Source organism: Typha latifolia, chromosome 3 (assembly GCF_019914945.1).
Source record: "Typha latifolia isolate L0001 chromosome 3, TyphaL0001v2, whole genome shotgun sequence".
Taxonomy (NCBI): Eukaryota; Viridiplantae; Streptophyta; class Magnoliopsida; order Poales; family Typhaceae; genus Typha; species Typha latifolia.
The window spans coordinates 319,234-345,240 of NC_133088.1; the positions used below are offsets into that span (position 1 = coordinate 319,234).

The 26,007-nt window shown below is 38.3% G+C and overlaps 4 protein-coding genes and 1 long non-coding RNA gene across 6 annotated transcripts; 3 read left to right on the top strand and 2 right to left on the bottom strand.

The window, feature by feature from the left end:
- Positions 1-4,553: 4,553 nt before the first annotated feature.
- On the top strand, positions 4,554-7,291 carry LOC140785236 (G-type lectin S-receptor-like serine/threonine-protein kinase At2g19130). Its single transcript, XM_073133020.1, has one exon. The coding sequence runs from the start codon at positions 4,604-4,606 to the stop codon at positions 7,019-7,021; it is 2,418 nt and encodes an 805-aa protein (XP_072989121.1). The 5' UTR covers positions 4,554-4,603; the 3' UTR covers positions 7,022-7,291.
- Positions 7,292-7,321: 30 nt separating this feature from the next.
- On the top strand, positions 7,322-11,127 carry LOC140785237 (universal stress protein PHOS34-like). Its single transcript, XM_073133021.1, has 3 exons — positions 7,322-8,471; positions 10,434-10,481; positions 10,823-11,127. Exons 1-2 carry the CDS (start codon positions 7,775-7,777, stop codon positions 10,439-10,441), a joined length of 705 nt encoding a protein of 234 aa, XP_072989122.1. The 5' UTR covers positions 7,322-7,774; the 3' UTR covers positions 10,442-10,481; positions 10,823-11,127.
- Positions 11,128-11,623: 496 nt separating this feature from the next.
- LOC140785238 (uncharacterized) lies at positions 11,624-16,174 on the bottom strand. 2 transcript variants are annotated; one of them, XM_073133023.1, is made up of 4 exons: positions 16,033-16,174; positions 12,922-14,868; positions 12,691-12,837; positions 11,624-12,333 (listed from the first exon to the last, which is right to left on the bottom strand). In XM_073133023.1, exons 2-4 carry the CDS (start codon positions 14,285-14,287, stop codon positions 11,729-11,731), a joined length of 2,118 nt encoding a protein of 705 aa, XP_072989124.1. In that variant the 5' UTR covers positions 14,288-14,868; positions 16,033-16,174; the 3' UTR covers positions 11,624-11,728. The 2 variants fall into 2 exon arrangements, with proteins under 2 accessions (XP_072989124.1, XP_072989125.1); XM_073133024.1 differs by having other exon boundaries at positions 12,922-14,742; positions 16,033-16,165.
- Positions 16,175-18,757: 2,583 nt separating this feature from the next.
- LOC140784477 (uncharacterized) lies at positions 18,758-22,678 on the top strand. Its single transcript, XR_012108272.1, has 2 exons — positions 18,758-19,828; positions 22,418-22,678. It is a non-coding gene; the product is annotated as an uncharacterized lncRNA (long non-coding RNA).
- Positions 22,679-24,050: 1,372 nt separating this feature from the next.
- On the bottom strand, positions 24,051-24,497 carry LOC140783442 (calcium-binding protein PBP1-like). The gene has a single exon (XM_073130332.1). The coding sequence runs from the start codon at positions 24,495-24,497 to the stop codon at positions 24,051-24,053; it is 447 nt and encodes a 148-aa protein (XP_072986433.1).
- Positions 24,498-26,007: the final 1,510 nt, after the last annotated feature.

The window sequence follows — 26,007 nt, forward strand, 5'->3', positions numbered from 1 at the left end:
CAAACCTCTATACAAGGACATTCTTCTAGGAAGTGTTGAAGAGCCGAAATCTAGGGTTTCTTCTCATTCTGGTGAGGAGGGGAAGAGATCAAGAGCCGGATGCTTTCGTTGCGGTGAGTAGGGCTATTGGGTGGCATTGTGCCGAAACAGTGTTCTCTGCTACAAGTGCAAGAAGTTCAGACATCGAGCAAGATCGTGCAGTTTTGGAAAGATGGAGGAAAGAAGTGCTTCCCTGGCTGGATCTTCTTAGGTTTTTCTTCGAGCCTCTGAGGATATGAGGAAGAATGAGTTTAAGCTACAGAAATGTATGGTGGTGACTATTCAGAGAGGTAAAATCTCAGAGCAGAATCTTGAATTAGCTATAAGTACCATGTGGGCATGGGAATATTCTTGGAAAGCAAGAGCAGTGTCTGAGCATGAATTCTTGGTGGATTTTCCCTCTATACAAAGCATGGAAGAGGTGATGTGGGAAGGAGAAATTGGTTTAGGGATTGCTGTGGTAATATTCAAACCTTGGAGGAATGATTGGAAGATGGTATGTAGGAAGGAACCAGTCCGGCTTCGGTTGTCAGCTATTCCTCTCCATTGTTGGAATTATATCCATTTTACGAAAATTGTAGAATCTTTTGGGACTCTAATAATGGTGGATGATTAGACTATGAAAAAGGAAAAAAAAAATCTAAAATGGGCAAGATTGAGAGTAATGATCAAGGATATAGTGGATATTTCTATTAAAATAGCTGTTATGATTGAGGGTTTTATATTTGAGATAAATTATGAAATAGAAGGGAGAGAGAAGAAAATGAAAGACTCAAAATCTTATGAGTGGATCCGCAAAGGCCCGAGAGTGGGATCTGATCAAAGCAGTAACCAGGGATGGGGCAATTGGGATAAAGTTTATCCTAAGATAGTCCCAAACAAATGTACTGAAAAAATGGCTCCAAGTAAATGTACAAAAAAGAGGGCTATGTATTCTGAAGCTACAAAGATTGAGCGGGGAAGAACCTTTGTGAAGGAAACTGGTCCTATGGTTGAGGAAGCAGAAAGAGAGGAGAAAGGAAGTAAGGAAGATGACAGGAAGGAAAAATAAGATGGAACAGAATACATTTGTAAATTCTTTAGAACTTGAACACTCTGAATTGAAAGGAATGGAAAAACTGGAACTTCTTGAAAAAAATCTGGATGGGAGAAAGATCTTAATAGAAAAAGGAACATGGCAAAAGATGCTAGCACAGGGTGAGGTTGTAGAAGGAGAGGAGGAAGATATGGGATTATATCAGCAAGAAAAAGAAGAGGACAAAATAAATGATTGGCGGATGACTGTATACTCTGATGGAAGCATACTGGATGTTGAGCAAATTTAGTCAATATGGTCGCCAACAAAGAAATATGAGAGGAAAAAGTCAAGTAAGTCACCACAATTGCCAACTAGGAGAAGTATCAGGAATATAATCAAACATGGTGAGCAGGAGAGATCTCTACAGCAGCAATTGGAGGAGATTGGTAGGACCAAGGCTTTGGAGCAAGGAGAGAGAAAGAGAATGCAAGATGGTAATCCTTTCTTACAATGTTTATGCTTTTCTAAATTTTCGAATGATGAACTATTATTTATTGCTCATACTTGTGGAATTAAATTGGGAAACACTCAAGAGGAGGAGGAAATTTTAAAAAGATTGAAGGCCCTTGAGAGGGAGAGTGCTGAGAAATATGTCGATTCCCTAAGAGGAAATAATAAAGTAGACCAATCAATGATAGATGAAAGGGTTATTTTGGAATATAAAGGTTATGGGAATACCTGAAAAAAGAAAATTAGTAAAAGAGCTCATAGTTCAAGAGCAGTTAGATTTTGTGTGTATCCAAGAAACCAAGCATGAGATTATGAATGACATAATGCTTCTAGCCATTGGGCTTATGGTGGAATGGTTGTTGGTATTAACGAGGACAAGTTGGATGTTGTGGATTGGAAAAGAGTTATATATACTATGTCTGTTTGTGTTCAAAGTAGAGACAAGCAGTTCAAGTGGATACTGACAAATGTTTATGGGCCTTAGGAGTGGTTTGAGAAAAAAATTATGTGGGATGAGTTGAAATTTTCAAATAGTGTGGGATGAGGAGGTCAGTATTAGTGATGTTTGGCCTGAGCAAAAAAATTGGAAGCTTAAATATCGAAGAATGCTTTCTACAAATTTACTTATTGAGGAGCAGCAGTTGATTAACTTTGTGGAACTGAATTGTGATGATGAAGCTAGTTGTAAGGATAAGATTAACCGACGGTTTGAGAAAAATCAAATTTTTCCGATGAAATCACTATATCGTTTCCTTAATAATGGAGGTGTGATTTTGCAAAATTAGCCTAAATTTTAGAACATGAAAATTTCACTAAAGGTTAGAGCTTTCCTTTGGTTGGTTTACAATAATAGAGATCTAACTAGAGACAATCTTGTTAAAAGAGGGTGGACGGGAACCTCAAACTGTATCTTTTGTTCGAGAGAGAAGATGATAGATCATTTATTCCTAAGGTGCAAATTTGGTGGCAAGGTGCTGTGGCATATGAAGAAAGCTATGGGGATTAATAGTCATATAACTCATGTAAAGGATTTGTTCTGGTCTTAAAAATTGAAGTTGAACAAAGAGAAAATAAATTGTGGTATATTTGGCTAAGTGTCTTAATGTAGAGTATCTGGCTCGAAAGAAATAATAGAATTTTTTAAAATTGTGCAAAATCTATTGATGCTTTTAAGCATAGAGTAGCATCCTTGTTCCTATGCTGGACAGGGACTCAGGGAGAAGAAGCGATGAAACAGGCTCACAAGTTGTTGCTGGACTTAGCGAAAGATGATGCGGTGAATGTAGAAGATTGATGCGGCCTTTCAATTTTCTTAGATGCAAACATTTTTGTTCCTTTTGGGCGTGTGCTATGGATTTAGTATCTGTTGTTTTATAGTTGTGGGATATGTTCTTAAGTTTCCTTTTTGTATTCTGGTAGTGATTGTCGTGGAATATTTTGGAGTATGTTTTTTGATAGATTATGATGATAGGGCTGTGGTATGGTCCATTTGCTGTAATAGGGGACTTTACTCTCTGGTTGGATGGTGTGTCCCGGTGGAGGATCATTAGTAATTAAGTTTCAATGAAACATAGGCTATGGCTTGATTTGTCAAAAAAAAAAAAGTGTACGAAGCTACCACTATAACACATTGGATTGGGTTCATTGATGATTGCAAATGTTCCCTCCCCGAGTTGCCCATCTTAGTCGCTGACCATCATCGCTGCTTATCTTGCCTGCATTCTCTATCTCTTCCTCTGCCTCCGACGACATTTGAGGATGCGAGATTATTTATTTTCGGCTAGTTGACGAGTACGTAACTTTATTTATTTTTTATGTTAAGGTTTTTGTTGTCGACCGTTATACAATTTTGTACTTATATTAGTTAGTCTTAATTTTTTTAAAAATAAGAAAAATAAATAAAAATATATTTAATTATTGAACCAAATTAAGGGTTTTTAAATAAGTTCAAAAAGGTCTCTAAATTCAAAGTATACAAGACTTTAGAGCTTAATGTCTTATCTTATTTTCTTTTGTTGCTATATTTACTGTCGTAACTGAGTGAAAGACTTAGCCAAAAAAATAAAAAATAAATAAACCGTCAGCTTTCTATCCTGTTCTTCTTCTATTATGCACAGAACCATATTTAAAAATTAAATAAATTTCTATCGTATGCCATGCATCATGGTTACCTCATAGCGCACTGCCTCCCGATATTCTCGTTCGCAAGTATATATATATATATATATATATATATATATATATATATATAATCAGTTTTTCACTATTTCAATTATCAAGTCTTCTCCGTCTAATAAATGTACAACTGCCTCTTTGGAAGCTTGCTCACTTATCAGACAACTCATTCATTACTGATCAAGTAAGTAGTAGTTGGATATATATGCATTTAACTCGATCGGTATGTGGGGTAGAAGGTTACCATCCGTCTGGTTGGAGCTCTGCTTTTTTCTTTCTATGTGAGGTCATGAATGCTATTAAACTTCCTATTTCCTAATCTTCTATATTCTATCGAAATTAATTTCCAACGCTTACCGGCAACAGCGTGGGTAGGTATTACTTGGATTCCCAACATGAATGGGGAAAGAATCTATATATATTGTCCTAATTTTACCACCTATTTCAAGGTGCTAATTAATGCATGCATACATCTGTGGTGATATCCACTCCTCATATATATCAAGTTGTCGCCCACAGAAGAGATAGCACGTTACCATGCAGCGTGGCAGATGCGACTTCTAGAGGTTTGAACTGGTCAGTTAATTTCATTCTTAATCTTCTCTTTCAATTCGGACCACTCTGAAAGTGATTTTATAACCTAGGTAAAATATTTTGGATTTTTTTAATATGACTTTGTGACCAAGTAAATTTTAAAAGAGAAAAAAGGTAGGTGAAATTCAAATGCGAGGTAGAAAAACGACGGACAAAATTAAAGAAAAGAAATTTAGAAAGAAAGGCGTGGTTGATCTTCTAGAAGAAAACTTGCCCTCCGGGTTTATATTACCAGGTGCTTTCTTGCATTCTTAAGAGTGTGACCAAATGGATACAAAGAGTAGGCTGTGTTCCTCTCTTCTCGTTCCCTTCTTTGTCTTGTTCACTCTCAATACCAAGCTCTCCTTAGCAGCTGATTCTATCTCCCTGAACCAATCCTTATCTGGAAACCAGACCATAGTCTCCAAAGATGGCAGATTTGAGCTAGGCTTCTTCACACCAGGTAATTCCAAAAATTACTACATAGGTATCTGGTACAAAAAGATTCCAGGCCAAACTGTTGTTTGGGTGGCAAACAGAAGAACACCGGTCTCTAGTTCTTCCTCTGCAGAGCTTAAAATCGCTGATGGCAATCTAGTTCTCCTTAACAGCTCAAAATTTCCAGTCTGGTCATCCAATTCAACGAGATCAAGCTCTGACGCCACTGCTGCAGTGCTTCTCGACACCGGAAATCTCATTCTCACAAACTCGTCATCGGCTACAATTTGGCAAAGCTTTAATCACCCAACAAATATATGGATGCCAGGAGGATGGCTTGGAGTAAACAAGATCACAAAGGAATACCAGAGTATCACTTCATGGGAGAACCCCGAGAACCCTGCCCCTGGGCCTTTTACTGAGAGCATGGACCCTGACGGATCAAACCAGTATGTCGTAATGTGGAATTGGTCTCAGATATATTGGAGCAGTGGACTCTGGAATGGCCAATACTTTAGTGCAGTGCCTTCAACTGCACAGAAGACTGTCTTCAACTTTACTTTCTCTGACACTAAAGAGCGGAAGTTTGCGATGTATACGATTACGGACCCTTCAGTAATCACGCACTGTGTGGTGGATTCAACAGGACAGTTAAAGCAGCAGCTATGGATAAATACTAGCCAACAATGGCAGACAGTCTTCACTCAGCCTCTGCTTCACTGTGATGTGTACTCACTCTGTGGCCCTTTTGGCGTCTGCGACGAGCAAAGCTCGAGCACTTGCAGGTGCTCTGATGGCTTCAAGCCGGCGTCGGTGGAGGAATGGGGGTTAGATGATTGGAATTCAGGGTGTGTCAGGAAGACCCAGTTGCAGTGCGGTAATAAAAGCTTGAGTGGAGGAAAGGGAGATGGTTTTCTTGATATGGCCAATGTGAGATTGCCTAGCAATCCACAGACTTTGATGGTTGGAAGTGCCAAAGAATGTGAATCGGCTTGCTTGAGCAACTGCTCTTGTAATGCTTATTCTTTCGATGGCAACTGCTCAATCTGGATCGGGGATCTTCGCAATATGCAACAACTCAGTGATGGTGATAATGGAGGTGGCACAGTCTATCTCCGCCTTGCTGCTTCTGATCTCCCCCATTCGAGTAGCTCACACAAGCTTGCACTTAAAATTGGTCTTAGCGTAGCCGCAGCAGCTATTTTAGTCTTCTTATCCGTTATCTCTGCGCTAATTTGGGCACGTTGCAGGAGGATTGAAGCTCAAAGGGCAAACAAAATTGAGGGCTCTTTGATCACATTTACATATAGTGATCTGCAACGCATCACGAAGAACTTCTCCGATAAGATAGGAGGCGGCGGCTTTGGCCCTGTCTTTAAAGGAACACTGCATGATTCCACCGTTGTGGCGGTGAAGAAGCTCGAAGGTTTCAGACAAGGGGAGAAGCAATTCAGAACTGAAGTGAGCACACTAGGAGCAATCCACCATGTTAATCTGGTTCGCCTTTGCGGGTTCTGCTCTGAAGGCAGCAGAAGGCTTCTGGTCTATGAGTACATGCCAGGGGGCTCATTAGACTCTCATCTCTTTGCAAAGGATTTGCCAATTCTAGACTGGAAGATAAGGTACCAAATAATCCTAGGAGTTGCAAGAGGGCTAGCCTACCTCCATGAGAAGTGCAGAGAGCGTATTATACACTGTGACATCAAGCCAGGCAACATACTTGTCGATGCAGGCTTCTGTGCTAAGATCGCAGACTTTGGCATGGCGAAGCTCATCGGCCGCGATTTTAGCCGTGTCCTGACTACCATGAGAGGCACAATAGGTTATCTTGCACCTGAATGGATCTCAGGGCTTCCAATTACTCCGAAAGTTGATGTCTACAGCTTTGGCATGACGCTCTTTGAGATCGTATCAGGAAGGCGAAACGCGGATGGCGGCGGTAGTAGCTTTTTTCCTTCTTGGGCTGCAATGCAAGTCGTTGGGAATAACATACTTGGCTTATTAGATCAAAAATTGGAGGGTGTAGTTGAGACGGAGCAACTGACTAGAGTCTGCCGAGTTGCTTGCTGGTGCATTCAAGACTCGGAGGCTCACAGGCCAACAATGGGGCAGGTTGTGCAGATCCTGGAGGGAGTTTTGGAAGTGAACATCCCACCGATACCGAGAACGCTGCAGCAGCTGACGGAAAATCAGGTCTATCCTATGTATCAGTCCACATCCATTGAAGACCAGGGGCCAAGTGAGAGGTCTCAAAGTGGAGAAGAATGAGTTGCAGGTGGTGGCCTGGTCATCAGATAGCACAATCTCATAGCAGAGATTTAGTTTAGTATTTTTTAGAGTGAAGATGTTTATGATCTTTATGAAGGTTGCTTCATGTTCATTTCTATATAGTGTAGGATTTATATAGTGAAGCTTCAAAGAAAGAAAGGTAACCTCGAAACTGCACGCAACTCAGGGTGTGATTCCAAGTTTTACCTCTTCTTACTTCGTGTATTGCTGAATCTGAATATTTTTATCAATGAGTAAGATTACATAGTATATAGCCTTCCCTCTTATAATATCTTACACATGAAAGATCATGAAATCCTGATCATCAAATGGTATTATGAGGGATCTCGTGAGGACTCCGAAATCTCACCTTGTAGTATTCGGCGAGACACCCGTTCTTTGTCAGGGTGTGCTCATAATTTGTAGTTTAATTAGAATACCGTAAGTTTACGCTATATCAAAAGTTGTGATGACCTTATGATATTCTTAGTTTAATTTGAATACTATTTGACACACCATTTTCTCAGAAAATCTTAGCTATCAACAATATCCTTGGGACCTTCTGAAGTACCCCGAGCATTACTCCTTTAATTTTAGTGTCGTCTGTCTTCTTCTTCTTCTTCTTCTCCCTGACTCCCTGTTGCCTAGAAACCCCCCAATACTCTCTCTATCTAATCTCAAAAGAGAAGAATTTGCCAATTTGGGAAAAAGTTCTCTACGAAGAGGAAACGAACCCAAAAGCCCTAACTCTCCATGCAGAACCCCCCGGAAACCGATCCCCAGTCCCCGGCGGCGCTGCCGGCGCCGGCGCAGGCCATCCAGTCCTCGTCGCCGCGCTTCTTCTTATCATCTGCTTCAGCGGCAACCCCCTCCTCCGCCACTTCCCATCGCCGCATCGCGATCGCCGTTGACCTCAGTGACGAGAGCGCCTACGCCGTCAAGTGGGCCGTCCACAATTACCTCCGCCCTGGGGACGCCGTCATCCTCCTCCACGTTCGCCCTACGTCTGTCCTCTACGGCGCCGATTGGGGCTCCATCGACGCCGTTGACTCCTCCTCCGAGGAGTCGCAGCGGAAGCTGGAAGACGACTTCGACGCCTTCACGGTTTCCAAGTCGCATGACCTCGCCCAGCCCTTAGTTGAAGCCCAGATCCCGTTCAAGATCCACATCGTGAAGGATCACGACATGAAGGAGAGACTTTGCCTTGAGGTGGAGAGGTTAGGGTTTAGTGCTGTTATCATGGGGAGCAGGGGGTTCGGGGCGTCGAGGAGGGGAAGTAAGGGGAGGCTTGGGAGTGTGAGTGATTACTGTGTTCATCACTGCGTTTGCCCCGTGGTAGTCGTGCGGTTTCCGGATGATGGGGCGGCGGCAGGGGGTGCAAATGCCGCAGATGACAAGGGCGCTGGGGAGAAGGGGGATAAGCTGCGTCCAGTGCCGGAGGAGCGTAAAGGTATGAGCTTTCTCTATTAGATGTTGTCTAATATCTTTTAGACTTTTGTGGAAATTTGTTGCTCATTGAAGAAGACGGAGATGAATGGAGTTGAATTTTGGGTGAAGGTATTGTGCATCATCATAGTTATGGTTATTAGGACTACTTATTTTCATAAATTGTTTTGCCTTGGAAGTTTTTCTGCTTTATCTTTTTGCCTTGTAGTTAATATATATAATATCTCTCGAATTTTCTAAACTGTAACTGATTGTTATCTTTATGTTCCACTAGTACTGATTAAAACTGACCCTCAATTTGATCTTTAACCTACTTATGAATTGGAGCTGAGTGGTCGGCTCAAGTGACTTCCCGAAAGAGGATCGTATAGAGTATCCACTCTCTGGTCATGCAACCGAAGACACACACACCCTTTGAATTTGAACTTGGGATGAGAAAAGCATGTACACAAACCATCTTAAGAATGAAATCGATATATAGGTCAAAGGACGCAAATCTATAATCTCATTCCTCCTGATTCTTCCTGGAACTCATTTACATTTTGCATGAGCATTGCATTCTTTCTCATGCTAGATTGTTTCTTACTGGTTTTGTGATGTCTTCTGAATTATCTTTTGTTAATAGAAACTACATTTTGCTATGAAAAAAGAGAAGGAAGATCTGTTAGTTGAATTGTATAAGTTCTTGTCCTACTGGGTGCTCATAGTATATTATCTGTTTTATTGTTATTGTCTTTACTTCACTAGGTGTGCCTTTTTCAATGGCACATTCTTGTGTTCATTTTGGTTGATGTATACATTTATATTATCTTTTATTTGACTCTCTTAAACCCGAATATAGTAGAAATGTAGAATTCTTGCTTCATTTATAATTCTCAGTGTCAATTGCTGATCATGCTAAGTTGTCTCATTCTAATCTTCCACATTTTGAAGCATGCTGATGCATGAAATATGCTCCATGGGGATGGTCCCATCAACAGACCCTCGAAACACCTCTGGCAGCAGCATGGAATGTTTTGACTGTATTCCTAAGATCTGACTTTAAGAACAGAATTTTCAATTAGAGGCCCAACATTGGAAAGATGAAGGGTTAAATCAGATCATTAGAACAAGCAAAATTCTACATCGATTTGGAATTCAACTGCATGGAGTAGCGAATTGTTCTGCTATTGTCTCTTGTTTTCCGTTTATTGCTTGCCCCATTTTTATAACCTTGATATAAACTATTTCCTTGTGTATTTGAAATAATTTTCCAGAATTGCTTTTAGTTGGCCTGCATTTTTGAGTCCAGTGCAACATTGTTATCTGTTAGTTAGAAATTTAATGTTATTTACTCTATTCAAAATAAGTTATTGGTTTGAATGAAGGATCCTAGATAAAGGAACATTCATAGATTTCAATGATGTAAGTTGATTCTCTTGAAAGCAAGATCTTACTTCTCGTGATATCATAATTTCCTATTTTCATATAACTTATATTTGACTAGTTTGCCAAGATTTCAATTTTGTTCATTTGATGGATTTTTGCTGATTTCTATATCTTAGGTCATTTGCATGTTTCTTCTGAATCAAGAAGTATGTCTAGGGGACCTAGCGAGCATATGTTACATGTCTTCAACTTCTTTTACTTGACAATGGGTCACTTTCCATCACATAAGGTCATTTGCTTTTTTAGCTATTGGAATGCTGCTAAGCACTAACTGTGTTCTGCTGTATTCCTGAGAGAGTTTCCATGTTGGTGTACCTACTACCTACCATTATCCATGAGTGGTTTAATCTATTTGTCCTTAAATTTTGCAGTTGATCTTCTTGGAAACTAGTAGTGTACTTTGGCTCGTTGCATAAAAAACCTATACAAATTTATCAGACTGGGAAGTGTATTGTAGTTTATCCATGCATAGCACTGGAGGAGTGACTTTTGTTTTATTGTTTGTTCTAAATATTTGAAATTACTATGGCTTTTGCAGATACTTGAGTGGCCTGGTTATGGTGTGGTCCTCTACTCTTGAATCTAGGTACGGAAAAACAAACTTACCACTTACCATTCTTGAGTTGTTTTTGCATTTGCATTTGTTTCTGTTTTCGGTTTTTTCTTTTTTTTAATGGCTCAAGGCAGCATCGTTTCTTCCTACAATCTGTGGGTTGATTAAATCTCAAAATCAGCTGAGTTTGAGACATCTTCAAACTGTTCGGTGTTCTTTCTCGTCAGTCTTGTTGACTCTCTGTTCCCCAGATAATACTATTTGATGTATATTTTGCTGTTGATAACTGTTGCTGATTTATGTTTTCTTCTTGAAATGATGCTCTCACCTATTAGCAGTGTTGGCTGATTTGCTTTGTTTTAATTCTGCCACAGAAAGTTGAGCATTAGCGCTATCAACTGGAGGTAGAAACCAACTAAGGCTTCATGAAGGGGACTGTGCTTTGTTGTAGAGTGATGCAGTTCTGTCTGTCTGTTCTCCGCTTCTCCATTCTACGGCCTGTAATAAGTAATAAACTGAATGATCTATGAGCATCCCCCACCCCCCTTTTTTAGTTTCTTGGATTCTCAAAATGTTTTTAGTTTCTACTGCTTTGTGAAACATGATGCTGGTGAAACCTCATCTCTTTCTGAGGATGGCATGTGTCTTCCATGAATGTTACTGCTTTATCTTTGGAACATACAGGGAGTTGAAGAGCATGCTTTCTGGTGTTTTCAACTTCAATGGAAGTTGGTTTGTGTTTTGTGAGTTTCTTTTTGCTGTCTTTTTGTAATTGATTGACAGGTTTCGCTGAGACCATCTCTTATTTACTTATGGGTACGTAAGTGAAAAAGAGGTACATGATTATGGGAAAGGAAGATGATTATGTAGTTGTATCTCTGTTCATATGTATGCCCTCACCTTGTCCTCGTATTAAAATCTTAATGGTGTGTCCCGGAAGTGTCTTTTTCTTCTCTCAAACGGGCTGATATCCTGAAAGTTTTCAGCAATTGATTCCAAATCAGCTAATGTCAGTTAAATATCATGCAACCAATAATACCAGATTCATCTCAAAATTGAGAATGGCAGTGAAATATCATACTACCAATAAAACCAGATTTATCTTACAAATTGTATCCAACCATTCAGAATAAAGCAATATCTTACGTCAGATGATGGATAAGAAACAGCCAGCATTTAAACCCAGACTAAAATGAAAATTTATAGTGTCTGTCACAAATAAGGAAAATTGTTTTCCTGCTTATTGTTTTGCAATTTAATCGAGCTACAACAAGGCAGCTTCATAGTGCTCCCTCACTTCGAATTCGCCTAATAGGACTACTGATCTGCAAGCCTAACAGTCTTCTCCCCATGTTGGGTAGATGGCCAGTTGGCTTGGACACAGTTGGTGGGAGACCCAAGTTTTGGCTCGTTGGTACCTTTGGTAAAGTCCTCATTGCATGAACTGTCCCGTTGTGGTTAGATGAGGATAATGACTTGCTGGCACCTACACCGGATTTTGTCCTCCCAGACAGCTTATGTTCTGATCTAACACCACGACTGTTCTGATGAGAGGAAATAAATCGAGAAGAGCGGTCTGAAGCTTCTTTCGAGCCACTTGCTCTTATGGTCTGTTTGTTGTAAGAAGCAAGATGTGGTAAAAGGCTCAGCAGGTACTTTTTCAGGTGCTCGTCACCAACATTCTTTTGGACTGGATTGCCGTCTAGATTTATTGCTTGCAAGGAAGAATAGTTAGCAGCTAGCTGACCAAGACTTTTTGAAGATGATATTTTGTTGGAACGCAAGTCTAGTGTGTTCAGTTTGAGCAGACGGTGGAGGCTTTCAACCTCACTGATCTTGTTGCCAGCAAGATACAACTCTTTCAAAGAAGAGCAGGAGGATAGACCTGCAAACAAAAAGAACAGAGGCGTTAACCAGAGTCACAACCACTGCAATAAATACTATGTTGTAGAAGTAATCAAACAAAAATTGACATATCGGGGATACCCGGATATTTGACTCTACTATATAGCATTTATGATTCAATAGTAAATGAACTTAATATGATTGTCCTAATATCTGATGCCATTCGCTTTGTAATAATGACTCTTGACTAGTAGTTGACAGATCAGAATAGCATGGAATCGTTGATACTCTTAAGCACCATGATGTTAGTTAAAATATCACCGGTAGAAATGTCCAGGTAAAATATAGCAATTGATGCTTGATTCCAGTCAAAATATCATGCTATAAATATCATTACCATGGCTGATTCTAAGGATCCTGTTATAACTTAGATCCAGTACCCGGAGGCGTGTCAGATCTCTAAAGCCTTCAATGACTGAGATATTATTCTTTGACAGGTTTAACATGTGTAGACCTTTTGGAAGAGCACCTGCAGTTATTCGAACTGGAAAAAAAGGGTCAAATATTAGTAAATCACTAGAGCCAGGAGTACAATCAATGACAACACAAAGGAGCACAGTGTGCATACCAATAGAATTTCCTGACAAGTTAAGCACCCTTAAGCCAACAAATGCACTAATAATTGGGACTGCTACCAAACCAAGGTTCGCCATGTGTGCTGATGAAGATGCAGCATTTAGAGTTGAGATATAGTTGTATGCTGATTCCATGCCAAGACTACTTCTGGAATCGAGTTTCTTTGCAGAGACAGGACCTACCACCTGAGGATCTTTTCTTGAAGCAAAATTCGAATTTCCCCAAATTTCTTCCACAATCGTATCATTTTGAGTATCGAGTTGGTCGATCCAATCCTTGATTCTTTTGAGATTAAATTCTCCGGGAGCAAGTTCGTCTGACATTGGAATAGAAGATTCATGCTGAAGGTTTTGGCCAAATTCTACACCACCTGTTTCAGGTTTTCCCCAGTCAAATGCTTGACAACTGTATTCAGAGATATACCCATCAACTGACTGATAATGAATTCTAGGCTTCGCAATCAAGTGTTTGCCATCTCTCCCCTGATCTCTCATTTGATTAATCCCATCACTGTTGCTAGAGCAAGGTGAATGTTTCTCATCAAATGGCTGATTACTAAAAAATGACATCTCATTCCAGTATCTACTATCTTTTTCCTCGTCTCCCTTCTCATTACACTTGTTAAATTGTCTACACTCTTCTGTAGCATCTGCAGGACCTGGTGAACCTTTTCCATCTAAACTAGATGCTTGATGTGAACTATGAGAATGCAATACAGCTGAATCTTTATGAGGAGAGCGGAGTGCATCATCTCCGTTTAAGTCCATCATGAAATTTACAGATTGTGATCTAACAATTGTAGGCTGGGCATCCGATAATGGACGTTCATAATTGGCAGCATGATCAGCTGACAGCTCATCTATGCCATCAAGTTGTTTTTCATCTAAATGTTCCAAAGTTCCAATGGAGAAGAGGGATGATTGATGAAGCGGGTCAGTGAAATCAAGAGAGTCAAGACCGGCATTTTCTTCGTGCTTATTAGAGTAATTTATTGTCAGGTCCTCCGGATCATATAATCCAACTAAACTACTGATATGGATCAAGTCTCCAACTCCCTTATTTTTCTTATCATGGGAATAATGGAATGAAGATCCCAAATCCATGTCAACATCCTCAGAGCCATCATCACAACTATATCCTCTTTCATTCTCAAGCATGTTTTCTTGATACTGACTTTTTTTAAGAGGCATCGTATCTAGAAACTCCTTACTGTCATCTGGAAAACAATGAGCAGTTACATCTTCTGATTTCCAGCAATCTTCATGAGAAGATGGACCTGTGTTCTGCTGAGCACTGACATTTGAAGGATTAATTTTATCTTTTGAATTTGGACTTGCAGAACCTGTAGAAGTCTCCATTGTTGATTTTGACAAGTCCTAATGGAACTAGCTGAACAACTTTACCCGACTGTTGAACACCTTCTCAGAGAAGAGAAAACTCTTCTTTTCAGTAAGAAGACCGTTGCTAGCAGCTTGTTCAGATGAGATGGAGAAACAAATAACAATCTATAGCAACCAACACTTTTCACATGTATTCCATGGTGATGGGAGTAAAACCAAAATTTCTTGTGAACTATAAAGCGGAGAAGCTACACTTCAGTCTTGCATCAACACCACAAAATAGCAGGAAGACTGGAGTAGCAGAGTTGAAGCACATAGTTACATGATGTGGAGGAACGAAAATACTGTGGTGCGCATCAAATCTTAGGCCGTATAGACATTAGCCATAATCAAGAGAAAGACCCTCCAAGACACGGCACAATCTCCAAATATACACTGCTTTTGATCCCCACAACAAGCATATTCTGATCACCCTACAACCATAGCCCCACACCCACTTAGAGGTGCGAGAATTGTATGACCTTTTTATAGCGGCCAGAGTGAAAGCAAGCTTTATCAACTAAATAGATCCAATAAAGATACATAAACTAGACGCAATCCTGCAAAAGTTTTCAAGTCAAGGTGCTTCCATAGGAAGAATAGTGAAATTCAGGGGTCATATAAAAAATGATCTCATCATGTATTGCAAATGGGGTTATGAATGACGACGGCAACAGGATCATGGAAATTAGATATTAAAACAACTGAGATCTCTCATGTATTCATGGAGAAATGGCTAAAAGTACAATAAGTATATGCGTGATTCAACAATCAGAAATTGTACGCTCACTTTTGGCCACTCATAGTGCAGATAAGGCCAGAGGAGAAAAGAATGTAATTGAATAAACAAATACAAATGCACACCAAAGCCAGAAAAGATCTTAATTCATGGACAAATATCAGACCTATACTTCTACTAGAGTATTGATCACAAAAGACTTTCTTCCTCAGTATCTTTGAAAATCGAGACTATTGTAATAGTGATATGAAAAGAATATATTGAATAAATAAAATCTTTGCCTATAGACTTTTCTCAAATTAAAAAATGTAACAAAATGCATAAAGAAACAACGTTGGCTAAATGGAGAATTTTCAACCAAATAATCTGAGAGCATCTCCTGGAAGAAATATTAAGGAGTGGAAAATGGAGCTTCTAATCCTTCAGTCATTGTGATTCAAGCAAGATGATAGAATTTGCCACTGGCTTCATGATAGCTGAGCCAGCAATCTCAATCTCAGGTATGTCTTCGCAATTCTTCTCATCACAATTCTGGAAGTTTGTCGGTAGACCAAGACATCAAAACAATAGAACTCTAGATAATTCTACTGGCAAATACGAATCCCGCTAAAATATCATATCCCTGAAACTCCATACACAAAAGTCCCTCAAAAAGGAACTTTGCACAAGTATAGTCAACCTTCCAACTGATTAATCAATCTGACACCAACCAAGTAGAAAACTCATCGCCAATTAACCATCCAGCAGACCAAATAATGGAAAAGGAGGATCTTTTCCTCAAAAGAATCGAACTTTCCGTAACTTTAACCTTTTCCCAGTTAAAAGGGAAACAACCAACATAAATAAAAGAGATCGTTTGTCTTTCCCAATCGGATAAGCGAAGTGCATCATGTACCCAATAGAGAATAGGCAAAAGAGACATCGAAATCTGAAAAAAAAAAACAAGTAGAAGAAGAGGAGGAACAGAGAGGAGACGAGATCGAACCTTGTCTCCTCCGCCAGATTGGATTGGAGCTTCCTTGAAATAGAGATCTCTCTGCCAATTAAACTGAATAAAGAAGAATATAGGGAGAGAAATGGAGGGCAGGGAGGCTAGCTATATACAGCGGAGATTAGACGTGATGGAGTAGGGCACGATCAACATTTATCCTTCACCACAGAGGGTATTCAGGGTTTAAAACGGAATAAAACAAGAGAGGCCACATCAAAATTAAGACTAATTAAGGATTAGAATTGGTTAGGTCAAACTCAAGAACAAATTATATAATTGAGTTTCGTAACTTTCGTTAGGTCAAACGCACTTTTTTAAGGGACGGGCAGTAGTCGAGAACAATTATTAGTTAATATCAATTTATTAATATCCAGAGATTATATTAAGATAGTCTGATACGCAGAAAATTTAAGAAAAAATTAAAGATCATATAATAGATAAAATAAAAATAGAAAACACAAACAGTGTAGCAACTAATTAGGAGACAAACTAAAATTAAGATCCCACAAAAAGGTACAGTGCCAAGACAAGACAACAGAGAAGCATGGTCGTACAAAAATAATGGAGGAGGAGCAGCTATCTGATAAAGTCGTCAACAAATATAGGTTGTTACTTTGCATGAGAGTAGTGAGGTAAGAGAAGGATGGAGTGGCAACAAAGGATGGCCGCCACTCCTACTGCGACGATGATGGGCTCGACGACCTCGGCAACAACGGCTTACGCGATGATGGCGGTGCGGTGGTGACTATGGCAAAAGGGGGGGAGATAGGAAGCCAAGAGAGAATAGTGAAGAGACAAAGGAAAAGAAGAAGAAGAGGAAAAAGAAAGAATGAAAAAAAAAAGACGAAATAACCTCACAAGGGAGAGAAAAATCCTCTCCTTTCCTCCTAGGTCTCTCGTGCCAGTGCTGCTCGAGAGAACCCTCAGATGACGGGGAGAAAAAGAAAAAAACATAAAACTTAGCAAAGCTCTAATTGAAAGGCCTATTTAGGTCAAATGTGCTTGCCCCTGAAAAATTTAGTATAGTATCTATTAAGATATATAAACATTTTGACATTTCAATCAAGAAAAGCAAAAAAAAAAAAAAAAAATGATAACTAAATTAAAACATCAATTTGCAATTTTGAAATATTAAGGAATGCGTGTACGGGCAATAGAAATTTGGCTGAAAGAAACAACAAAAATCTTTTATTATGGTGGATTGATTGCTTCGTACTTGTGACTATCTAAAATAAAAACATTAATCTAACCCAAAGGCGGGGTTGCCTGGAGCTAATATTGTGTGCCCCGCTATAATGAGAAGAAAAACTACTTAGAACATGAGATTTAAAGATATGTTAATTTTTCTCAAAGATTTAACATTACTTAACGTAATCTAACAGATATGGCTTTGGACGAATTTTTTGTTAAAGACCTACCAAATCAATCAACTTTTTTTTTTAAAAGTAAACATCCACAATATAGACTCAGAATCTTTTGCATATGAAAATTGGGTATAGAAACATACAAAAATAAGCATCAATATCCCGATTAAAGCAGTAATATTTAGTTGGTCTAACAATGATCATCTCTAAGGTTTGCTTCTCATAATGGGACCAACAGTATATGTCTTCAGTTTTACGGCTACCCTCCATTTGAAGCTTCGAACAAAACCCAATCTGCATCAAGAACGGATGTAAAGAAGAGCTCAAATGGTAAGACGAAGAGAGATGGGTCATATAACTCGGATTATGCTGCTAAATCCTGCACTACACTGCCATATAGGAAGGAATCTGATCAAATTTCAGATTCTACTTACGGGCTTTTTACTCAACCGTGCAATTAATTGGATGTGATATTTACAAATCCTCTAGATATCTTAATTTGGTCAGGTTCGATGGGGTTAGCAGGTTATTAGGATATAAAATGTCTAATAGCAGTACATTTTGCAGCTTTCAAATAAATATATGGCAAGTTGCGGAAAAGCCAATACTTGATGAAGTGAGATACTGTCCATTGTTATAATATTTTGGCATGAGCCTATGCCCTTTGACCCCCAGATATCTCATCTTCTTCGGTATCCTAAGACCATCTTATTAGTTAGTTCATAGGGATTCAAACTACATATCAACTAATTTTTTTCAATCAATGCAGTTACTAGTCATTTCTTAATCTAAATGTAAGCCCAATTCATTGCTAATCAATCATCTGCAGCCGACCAAATTGTCTTCCCTTGTCTTTTCCAGCTGTTGCTATTTGCTAACCACTCTTGAAGCAAGACGAATCGTTACGTTACTCTTGCCACGCCTCCGCGTGGATACTAATAAAGAAATTTGCATTTAACACCCCATATTTCAAAATATATGTGATTTGAATCTTGCATCTGTGCTATTTACGATGCACACCATGCTTTTGGTTCATGTATAAAAAAACACTTATTCAATAAATTAAATCTTTATATTTTATAATTAAATACTCAGTTATATATATCTTAGTTAAACTATCTATAAAATAAGTTATGTATAAAATTTTATCACAGATTAAAAATATGGGATAAAATATTATAAATATTTTCTAAGCAAGATTTTTATTACAATTAATATACTTATTCAAAATAATTATTATATTTTATAATTAAATTAGAAAATATAAATAAAATCTATTTATATTTAAGAGTGCATATTAAATTTTTTATAAAAAAAATATTATGCATGAAGCAAAGGAGGCGCAAGTATACAAAAAAAAAACACCCTATTAGATTTTCTTATTTTACATAGAAGGACAAGGTGCGATTTAAAAACAGAGAAATTATAAGATTTGAACCACAATTTTTTTTGAATGATAGAGAGCAGTAAGCTAATCATAATTATACATGCAAACAAGCCGACCTTGATACACATGTGCACAGAAGCCTAATCTAACTTAATTTCTTCTGAAAAAAATTGCACTTCCAAATGCTTAAACCCATGACCATGATGACCATGACCATGACCTCTTGCCTGACACGGATGGATACACACTCCTCCCATCCCACGCATAACATCTTGAATTTTACGTCCTTCGGCAAATTTCCCTAATAGCAACATTAACAAATACAAATTATTTCTGTAAAATTAGAGTGACGAGGACGCAATTAGATTGGAGGGTCGTGCGAGCTCGAGGCCGCGAGATCTTCGTCTACATGATTGCTTATACGACGAACGGCGGCGGAATCCGAGGTCTTCCGGTCCATGGATGTGCGGAACGAGTCGGAGACTGACGTGGCCTCGTCCTCCGCAGCGGAACGAGGCGGATCCGAAGCCGACGAGGAAGAAGGCAGATCCTGACCGTCCGATCACAGGCAGAAAGAAAGAGAATCCATCAAAATTAGGGCGAGAATAAAGATACGGGAGAAGGGCGAACGAAGTCAGATGGATCAATTGCCTACCTGCGAATGGAGATCTGCAGTCTCCCGCATCCGTTTCAAGAATCCATCACAAATCCTTCTCGGTCCCTGCTCTTCCCCGCAAGAACTCGACCACGGAACTACCTGGATCTCGCCATCGTCGTCATCTTCTTCTTCCTTCTTCTCTACGGTATAGTCTTCTCCTCCTCCCTCCTCTTTATCGAAGCATTGGTCACATACGGAGGCGGTGGGTGCGAGGTGAGCCCCGGAGGCGCGCCATGGGGTTGGGGAGTGGCAGGAGCGGCAGAGGAGGGTGCGGCAATGGCGGGCGACAAGGAAATTTGCAGAATGGACCCTGCCGTCGCACTCCCAGCACAGGAACGCCTCGTCCGATTCGCAGTACATAGTAGCTACGCCGTTGCACAGGTCACAACCCTTCATCTCTCTCTCTCTCTCTCTCTCTCTCTCTCTCTCTCTCTCTCTCTCTCTCTCTCTCTCTCTCTCTCTCTCTCTCTCTCTCTCTCTCTCTCTCTCTCTCTCCAGTCTATCTCTCTACCTGCTGCGATCTGATCACTCTCCGACTCCGTGGTGGGTGGTGTTTCCACCAAACTACACCAGATAGGAACTGCGATTCCTAAATAAGAAAAGGGGGGTTCTCTTTTTGCATATCACCACCCATGTTCTAGCCTTATTGTTCTCTCCTGCCACAGTTTTTGTTGCATAGCGCCGTCTGCGATGAAGTCGTTGATGACGTGGAAAGCCACGTGATGGGGGCGATGATCTGATACCTGTTGGTGACATGGAATGTCCGCATGATACTCTTACCTGGTTGCGTGGTTTTTTGTCAAGAATTTTGAAACATAAATTAATAGAAATAATTATTTAGATAATGAAATTTTTTTATTTTATGTCTTATGTTTTAGAATATTAATTAAATTAAATTAAATTTTTAGGTGTATCTTTAAGATATTATAATCTCTATTCTAATAGAACTCTTATTATATTTTTTTAAGATTAGGAGAAACAAAAATTCATACTCTAAATTAGAGAAAAAAAGAAAAAAGAAGAAGAAGAAGGGAGAAATAGTACCAAAGAGAAAATAGAGAGGAAAGTGGAAAGAGAAGAAATGAAAGAGAAAACATCATTGAAGTGCATCGGAATTTGTACGATTAAATTTGTGAAATATTTTTTTATTCATATTTTATTAACTTTTTATTATTCTAAAATATAGTTAATGAATTGAAAAGTATTTTTTTATTTATTCTTATAATGTCTAATTTTCTGTAAAAAAATTATGATACGATGATATCACTACATGATTTGAAAATTAAGAAATTTATTATTTTAAGGAGTTATAGATTTCAATATTATTTGTATTTTATAAAAATATTCAAATTTACTATGTTTTGTGTATAAAAAGAGATTATGATGTTTATATTTTGGATTTATGAAAATAATTAATATTTATTTTATTTTCAAAATAAAGATATAAATTGAAAATATCTCAATTTAAAAGAATTTAGAATTTTTAAACAATTAATATTTATTTTATTTCTATAAAATACGATATAAATTGAAAATATTTTAATTTAAACTAATTTCATCTTTCTAAAAATATTTAATGTTATATTTTATTTTTAGAAAATAAAGAGGAAATTTTTATGCTAATATATTTTACTTTTTATAAATAAAATGTAATAGATCTTTATAAAAAGAAAGACTTTGAGAAGATGATCATAAATAAAAAATTATTATTGAGATGTGAAACTTTATAAGATCAAATGTTAGATTAGTATTTATTCATGTTTTCTAACTTATTAAGAATGATTGATATTAGAGAAAATATTAGTATTTGGATTTATAATAATTCATGCATAAATTGTATTTAGAAAAATTGAAAAATCTTATGATAGAGGAATTTGATATATGTAATTCAGAATGAACCAATAAAAATAAGATTTGGAACTCAATTTATTTTTAAGAAGATAAGTTTAGGAAAAAGATTTTTGGAATATAACGTTGCGACCTGCTACCAAGTGACTTTGGCGGGATTAGAGAATTTTTTTTGAATATTCATCCTAGTGACTTCAATCTTATTTAACACATACATGAATTGTTGGAGAGTACCTACTGTTATTTTAGACGGATCGACTATCTAAAAAAGTCCTACCCGTCATCCCGATGGTAACTAGTAGTGCGATGTGGCTATGTGTTAGAGTACACATTAAAGAGACAATATGATATTTTATTAGTTTTGGTGAGTACACTTTTAATAGAGATCAATTTTTATTATATTAATTTATTTAAATTGATATATTATAAATAATTTATAATTTAATTTTTATGATAGTACACTTTTAGCGGAGAGCGTTTCCTTTCATATTGATTTAATCAAATTAAAATAATTGTATAATTTAGTTTCTATGATAATACACTTTTAGCGGAGATCAATTTCTTATTATATTAATTTATTCAATATGACTTCATATAAATGATTTATGATTCAATTTATATATATTGAATTTTAAAATTCAGTAAGAAAGACCAAAAAATTATTTATTTTCTAAGACAGTTTATATATATTATTATAACCCATTTTTTGCTACTATATATATATCATGTGTTGATATTTGTCATTAGATATATTCTTAATAAAATGGCTTATTTGCTAGTTGTCTAGCTCATGTGAATTTATTATTTTGTAGGAGTTTAAGAAGTTGATTAGTGAGGATCTAAAGGTTAAGTAACACTTTTGCTGTGTCAACCTATTTTTAGGATCTGATTATCGTTTGAGCTTTCGTATTTTCTCTGAATTTTATCCTAGAGATTTACTGTCATCAATTTTCGATTTAGGGCGTGACAGCCAAGCTGTAGTCCATGTAAACTAATCGTCTCCTTGTAAGCCTTTCTCCTTTCATTTTGTTCTTCTCCGGTGTTGCCATGAGGGACAGCCCCTCAAATCTCCGGCTATGTGTAGAGCTTGAGCTCTCATCTTTACTCATTCTCCTTTTGCAGTCTCTCGTTAAAGACGTTGTGGAAGGTCGAGGCTCGAAGAGGCAGAGCTCTTCCCTTACTGTGATTCTTGGCTCAACCAAAGAAGCTTTGCTCGACAATAGATATGGGTTGTGCAACAAGGAGCCTAACGCTATGGTTGAGTTATTATTTATCAATATTTTCTTGGTGCCCTCGAGTTTGATGTTTTGCTTTATTTATGGTTTTGCTTAACTTCTGTGTGAGGCTTATAATAAAAAAGTTATCGTTCTATTTCCTCTTTTATTTATCCTCTTATTATAATTAGGATTAATGATTGTCATATTGATCAGCATGAAGCATGCCGCTGCATTACCAGCACATGGCATGAGGGGTGCTATACGATAACCCTCCTCTCACCTCCTAGTTTTGATCCATCGATATGAAGAGGTTCCTAGAGGGAATTAATGGTGGAAAGCATCAACGAAGTTGTTATCGTCATGCACGATCTCCTTCACTCATCCATTGCTTAAGTGAGGTTTGCTTTGCGAATACTTTTAATTTTGACTTGTTTTCATTATTTTCTTTCTCGTCACTTCTTCCTCCTTATTATTAGGGCACACAAGCAAAAGATATTGAGCACAATAGTGAGCGACGAGAGTGAGAGTGAGTGTAACGACTATGGCAATATAAGGGCGACACTATAAATAGTCTCCCTCTCCCTCTCCCTCTATCCTCTTTTTCTCTCTTGCATGGAGCCGACGGTGGAAGTAGCCCTTACACTTGTAGCATTACCTATAAGTGATGCGGTATGTGTCGGCACAACAATCCTTAATTTGGATGCTAATAAAATTTACAGCCTACAGCTTGTCAGAAATAAAAAAAAAAACTAGGGAAAAACTCTTAAATGCATTTCCATGGGGCCATCCATTAGATTGAAAATAGATAAGGATGCATGTGCAAAAATCTCTCACGGTTTATCTTTTTTTTTTTTCGTTCTCTTAATATTTATTTCACGAGTAGTTATAACAATAACATTGTTCACAACTTAGTCCGTTTATCTCTAAATAAATGGATGTAAATCTGTATTATAATCAAGATTACTATTTCAATTATGAATTAAAAACTAGTGTAAGGATTTGATCATAAAAGAAAATCGTAAGCTACTACTGACAAGGTTCTGATCTGATACCGATTCCTAGATATCTGTGTCCCAATTTATTCAATCTTGTCATTTCTAGATTCGATCGAATTCATATTAATCCAGCTGTAATCATCACATTAGAAGATGTTTTAATTGATTTCAGTGATTGTAGGTGGATTACAACAAGTATTACTAGATCCAAGGATCTGAGGATTGGACCCTCTACATTTTAGATTTGTCAATATGATGGGATAAGATATTGAACCAAGCTAATTATAAATTCATACTCCTTCCTAAGTATGCATCACTTTTCACTATTATATTTTATATATTATTTCGGAGAGCTTATTATACTAATCTAAGAGAATAATTTACTGTTCTATTTAGCATTGTAACTCCAAGAAAGTGTTTAATTAGCAATAAAAATTAGCCATCCATTCATGAAACTAAAAGAGGTAATAGTTTCAAAGGCTTATAAATGAGAGAACTAAACCAATGAAACATGATGTAGTGCTGGAGCACAGCATAACACAGCTACATCCAAAGAACCTCTTCAAACATTTTCTGAGATCCTTGCATTAACTCCGGACTCAGCCTAACCATAAGGACGCAGAACTCCATTTGGTCAAGAGCCCCATCACCATCCAAGTCTCCCTCGGTTATCATCCCCAAGAGCTCATCATCTCCCAACCCTTCAAGCCCGAGCCTCGCCGCATTCCTCTTCAAGCTCTCAAGCGTAATCAAACCAGTCCTCGAGTCCATCAGCAGCTGAAACCCCTTGCAGAGCTCTTCGACGAGCCCCTCGGCCCCGAGCTTCTCCGCCATCGAAGGGAGAAAGTCTTCGAAACCTAACAACAAATCCTCCGCGATGCCGGTCGGCGCGATTTCTTGGATTGGTTGAGTGGGAGATGGGTGGGGAGAGGCAAGAGGTGCTGAAGAAGGAGCGGAAGATGAGAAGAGGTTCTTGGAAGGAGTCTCCATAGATGCCAACCTATGTGCAGGTGAGTGTGTTCGAGCTTTAATTTAAGGTGGTTGTATAGTTTGGCTTCTTGGAAGCTGCATGGGGTACTCGATCGTCCAAACTCTATATATGCATGGCTTTACACTTTTTAATCAAGCTCTGGATCTTTGGAAGGCTTCCTTCTTTGGATTCTAAACAAAGTATGGGTGAAGTAGAGGAGTTCTTGCTCCTTGATGAAATCGGCCGGAGACGTATGGAAGCTGTGAATAGTGAGGAAGGCTCCTCAATGCATATGTATGGGTCCTCCAAAATAGGGAAACTTCTTATGATGTACTCGCTTTGCATGCTTCTGCTGTTCTGCATGTGCATTACTCTTTGGATCCCTACTTCTAACTAGCTGCAGGGATCGAAGTGTAGCATAACAACTGTATGCGATAATAGTTAAATCTTTCATATAATCTATCAATTTTCCTTTGATTTGATCCACAGTAATTTATGCATAGGACTTGGGCTCCTGATTTTAAGTTGTTTTGTGATTGGGCTCCTAATCTCGTTATACAATTAAAAAAGAATGGATATTTGATCCCTTCATTAATCCAAATAGTTAATTAAAAAAATCATTTGGGTGGGACCTATTGATGCACATGATGATGTTGGAATCTCTAACGGTGATCGATCTACTTCTTGATCATCCACTTAGTAGGTATGAATTAGACAATGTGAACCTAGTGAAAAATACTAAAGTCGTTGGGATCCACGTTTCTTTACCCTCAACCAATAACGTATTAGAACGTATTTTTCATGGGAAAGGGGTGTGGCTTTTTAAACACCACAAATAATTTTACCAACCGACCCACCAACTACTACTAATTGCAGTTTCCGCTTGATCATATTAATCAACTCCAATTAGGACTACTAAACCTATAGTAATAGAGACATCTCATAGATTAGCTCTTTGTTAGGGTTTGACAATTTTCTTCCTCATTTTATTTCTTTAGCCAAAAAATTGTCACCTCCCTCGAGGAAGTTTTCTTCCGCCGACCATCATTTTTATTCTCCCCCTTCTCTAGCCCTTTGGCTAGGTGGAAAAGAGGAGTTTTTCGGCTGGGCCTAGCAATGCTCTACTATGATTCAGAGTTTTTCCCTTTCAACGAGAGTTTTTTCGTCATCTCCGACTATTTATTTTATATTCTCCCATTTCTTTTTTCCACCCTCTTTTGGTATCTCTTTCTCTCTAACCGTCCTTCACCTCTCCACAATTGTCGGTGTCGTTGTCATCCATCTTGTCGCCATCCCCTCCTCAGATTTTTGCGTCTCCCACTTTGGGGCCCAGCGCTGAGGGCAGTGGATCCTGCCTCAGATCCCTCCCCGTCCTACCGCCTAGCCGCCATTTGCACCGGTTGCTAGGATCTTGTCCGCCCTATTTTTGTATCTCTTTTGTTTGCACCGGTTATTGATTGCTGTTGATCTCGTCTACCAATGTCACGACCCACTAGCGCAAGTTGAAGTCGCGCTAGCCTAACTCGCCTC

What these genes read in the sequence shown, in the direction of transcription:
- LOC140785236 (XM_073133020.1), top strand. Translation starts at nt 4,604, where the DNA reads ATGGATACAAAGAGTAGGCTGTGTTCCTCTCTTCTCGTTCCCTTCTTT.
- LOC140785238 (XM_073133023.1), bottom strand. Translation starts at nt 14,287, where the DNA reads ATGGAGACTTCTACAGGTTCTGCAAGTCCAAATTCAAAAGATAAAATT. An exon ending in CTTGTCAGGAAATTCTATTG is followed by an intron (nt 12,838 to 12,921) that starts GTATGCACACTG and finishes CTTTTTTTCCAG; the next exon opens with TTCGAATAACTGCAGGTGCT. An exon ending in GATCCTTAGAATCAGCCATG is followed by an intron (nt 12,334 to 12,690) that starts GTAATGATATTT and finishes TTTTGTTTGCAG; the next exon opens with GTCTATCCTCCTGCTCTTCT.
- LOC140785237 (XM_073133021.1), top strand. Translation starts at nt 7,775, where the DNA reads ATGCAGAACCCCCCGGAAACCGATCCCCAGTCCCCGGCGGCGCTGCCG.
- LOC140783442 (XM_073130332.1), bottom strand. Translation starts at nt 24,497, where the DNA reads ATGGAGACTCCTTCCAAGAACCTCTTCTCATCTTCCGCTCCTTCTTCA.